Here is a 3,452-nt window from a genome sequence, read left to right as displayed (position 1 = left end):
CCCGGGTCATGTGGAAGTACGAGTGTCTGGGCTCTGCGGACTGATCACGTCCCAGTCTCACGAAAAGTTGACCTGCTATTCGAGTCCATGGGCTTTAGGGTCTGAGTGCGACTATTGAATCGACAATCGGTATAATCGTATACTGCCAGTCAGACGTCTGACGAGCGCCGCATTTAGCAGCTCGGTGAGCCTGCAGGGTATGCCGATGTCCCCTCGTCTGGTTGACAAGAAGACGTAGGAAAACGTCGTAGTCCGTAGAGCTCTTCAATGTGCATAAATAGCAGCCTGAGCGAGTCTCTGATCATTGGGGCTCGACAAGGCCGTCTTTAAACCCCAAAAGTAACGACCACATCACCCAAATATTTATCATGATAATTTTCCGAGTCTCCGTGTTTCTGGCATTGGCCACATTCAGCCTCAATGCATGGGCGAAATACTTAGGTAAATGGGTAAGTCTATCTTTCGCCTAATAAGCGTCTATAGAAAGTCTCCTGGAGCTGAGCGAACAAACCAGGGCTTGGAGAACGTCGCCATCTCCTGCCCTAACGACGGCTCTTGCACGTACAACTTCCGGATCACCAGGGGCATCGGGACTCCCGACCAGTTCTATCGACACACGGATTGCAATTTCACCATCAAGAGATCCTTGGACCACCCCGCATCGCAGGTCAACCTGACCGAGCAACCCTGCAATGGCAGCTTCGACCAGTTTAAGATCAGCGGCCAGTGGTACTACCGCGGTTTCATCACCTTCCGCGTCACCCACGAGGTGTCGGACGGCTGGGCGTTTTTCGGCTATGAGGCATCGCAGGTCCTCAACTCCAACGCGTCGCGCATGTCGGTCAGCGACTGCTATCAGATTGACACCTTCAATGCCACGGATCGGCCCCCAGGGTACCCGGGAGGCAACAAGGCTGAACCGTGGGTCGACACTGAAGAGTGAAGTGAGGCAGAGGGGCCTGCTATGTAAGCAGAGGTGTCAATTGGATCGATATCCCCGCCACAATTCTTCCCAGTGGAGGATCTAAGACGTTGTTGTGACAGGATTGGCAGCAAGTTGACGGTTCCTATGTGCAACACAGGGGACATTGGCGAGGTGTGCCACTCATTTCTCTTATTACGGCAGGTAGAAGGTCGTAGCCGAATTGGACAACAGATCGGTGTTGAAAATTTAACTGTCCTAACCCATGAAGTCGACGGCTCTCTTGCAGGTACTGCATCATAGGTACCGGTGATCCAGATTGGATTTGTGCGGGCTGAGTTGACACAGTGTTGCCCTTCATTCGAGATATTGACTAGCCTGCTAGTGATGCTGTAGAAAACGCATGGAATGTCAGAGTGCTGCATTTTGAGGACGCAGAGCTGATCCTGACGACAGGAAGATTTGGTAAGACGTGAAATGCATGAGTATGAGAAAGACGAATCGGGAGCCGGCGATGCGGTGACATTACTCATCCGGTAGTGTCAGCACAGTGAATGACAAGATGAAAACACCAGCTGGGCACCGTGAACTCCAGGTGGCCATGGGATCCGGTCCTGGGTGACATCCAAGGCTACTTCACAAGACAACTAAAAACGAAAAAGAAATAAAACACCTGAAGCTCTCGCGAATGGTTGTCATCTTCAAAAGCTTCATTTCAGCTTGGCGCGTAGTGGTTGGCGTCGGTTGGCTGGCGGATGACAAGACGGGCAGCCACTGTGCGCCTCCAGCCTGCATGCCCGAATCTCAGTGCTGTCGTAATAAATCTGGGCCCTGCCGGCACTTGGGAGTCCGTGTGTCTGGGTCTGCCAAAGGCTCGCTCCTTCCCGCCCCTACACCGCACCCAATCATTTTGGGAAACCGGGACGACCCTGACGACTTGACGTGTCATGAAAACCTCAGCAGCACTTCGGAGGGCACTTCTGCCATTTTGGGCTCGCTACTCTGGCCTGCACAGCCTGAACTCTCGCTCCCTTGCAGCCCAACCTAGACTCCCCGTGGCAACCACGACACCCCTTAGCTTCCTCGGCTATAAGCTTCGCGCTAGGCCCGGCCCCGAGAACCTCTCCGTCGTTCCTGTCTCTGCGTCGTCCTCGCCCACTGCCGAAGGTAGGTGAGCCCGCAAGCCCAAGGTCCACTTCGATTGTCTCCTCGATTGCTCCGGCGCTGCACGGAGTGAACCACCACCATCTGGAGATCGCTTCTCCCGTCGCCGAAAGACACGGCCAAACCGAGCTGGAGCACCTGACTGATAAATCACAGGACGTAAGCGAAACTCCAAGATGAGGATTGGGTGCTTGCAGTTCGCGCCTCAGGTCGGCGATGTCGATGCCAACTTGAGTCGCGCCGATGCCGTCCTCTCCGGAGCTGATCCGGACGACCTGGACAGCCTGGACCTGCTCGTCGTCCCGGAAATGGCATTCAGCGGTAGGCTTCGCGATCCCTTGCCCACAAGTCTCGCGCGGCGCTCTGTCTCACGGAGCACAAGTCTGACTGATGCCGCCTAGGGTACAACTTCACTTCGCTCAGCCACATCACCCCGTTCTTGGAGTACGCGGGGACTGGCATCAGCTCACTCTGGGCACGCTCAAGAGCCCTCAAACACAACTGCCACGTCGTTGTCGGTTTCCCGGAGCAGGTCGACGTCTCTGATAGGTGGCCAACCTCGCCTGAGTACTACAACTCCGCCATCATAGTGTCCAATGAAGGCGAGATGATAGGCACCTACAGGAAGCACTTCCTGTACATGATCGACGAGACTTGGGCCTTGGAAGGCCCCGGCTTCGGCAAGGAGAATATCCCCGGACTTGGCCAGACTGCCATGGGCATCTGTGAGTGTCTCCCACCATGCCGCGGAGGCATCGCCACTGACCCAATCCTCAGGCATGGACATCAACCCCTACAAGTTCGAAGCCCCATGGCATGCCTTTGAGTTTGCCTTCCATGTCTTAGAGGTCCGAGCAAACCTGGTCATCTTGTCCATGGCATGGCTTACTAGAGATGACCCAACGACCTTTTGTAGCAAACCTGATGAGCCTGATATGTAAGTCATCAACTTGGCTCTGCGATGACGTCCTCACGTGATATCTTCAGAGGAGCATCCCAACAGGTTCACGGATTCTGACTGTGTAACAGGGAGACTTTGACTTACTGGGTGCAACGTATGGAGCCCATCATCCGCGCCGAGAACGACGATGAAATCGTCTTCGTCTTCTGCAATAGATGCGGTATCGAAGGCGACACCGTGTATGCAGGGACCAGCACCGTCATCTCCATCAAGCAAGGAGAGTGCCGAGTTCATGGCTTGCTTCCGAGGGGCCGGGAGAGCCTCCTTGTCGTCGACACCGACATCCCACCTCTTGGGAAGCTCATAAGCCGCGCAGATGCAGACGCGGAATCAGATACACCGCCTGAAGATACATCGGTGCCTGCGGCTTCTGCAGGCGGTGGTTCCCCAAATGGCTCCCCATAG

At 55.0% G+C, this 3,452-nt stretch overlaps 2 protein-coding genes across 2 annotated transcripts; both read left to right on the top strand.

The window, feature by feature from the left end:
* Window positions 1-368: 368 nt before the first annotated feature.
* INS49_014851 (uncharacterized protein) lies at window positions 369-943 on the top strand (the record flags this gene model as incomplete). Its single annotated transcript, XM_043175539.1, has 2 exons — window positions 369-449; window positions 515-943. The coding sequence occupies 2 exons, from the start codon at window positions 369-371 to the stop codon at window positions 941-943; spliced, it is 510 nt and encodes a 169-aa protein (XP_043020496.1).
* Window positions 944-1,869: 926 nt separating this feature from the next.
* On the top strand, window positions 1,870-3,452 carry INS49_014850 (uncharacterized protein; the record flags this gene model as incomplete). The annotated part of the gene is made up of 5 exons (XM_043175538.1): window positions 1,870-2,089; window positions 2,243-2,407; window positions 2,488-2,811; window positions 2,864-3,023; window positions 3,116-3,452. The coding sequence occupies 5 exons, from the start codon at window positions 1,870-1,872 to the stop codon at window positions 3,450-3,452; spliced, it is 1,206 nt and encodes a 401-aa protein (XP_043020495.1).

The sequence above is a fragment of the Diaporthe citri genome, assembly GCF_014595645.1.
Source record: "Diaporthe citri strain NFHF-8-4 chromosome Unknown scaffold_8, whole genome shotgun sequence".
NCBI classification, from domain to species: Eukaryota; Fungi; Ascomycota; class Sordariomycetes; order Diaporthales; family Diaporthaceae; genus Diaporthe; species Diaporthe citri.
Note: the sequence above shows the minus strand (reverse complement) of the source record. Positions and strands in the feature narration are given on the sequence as shown.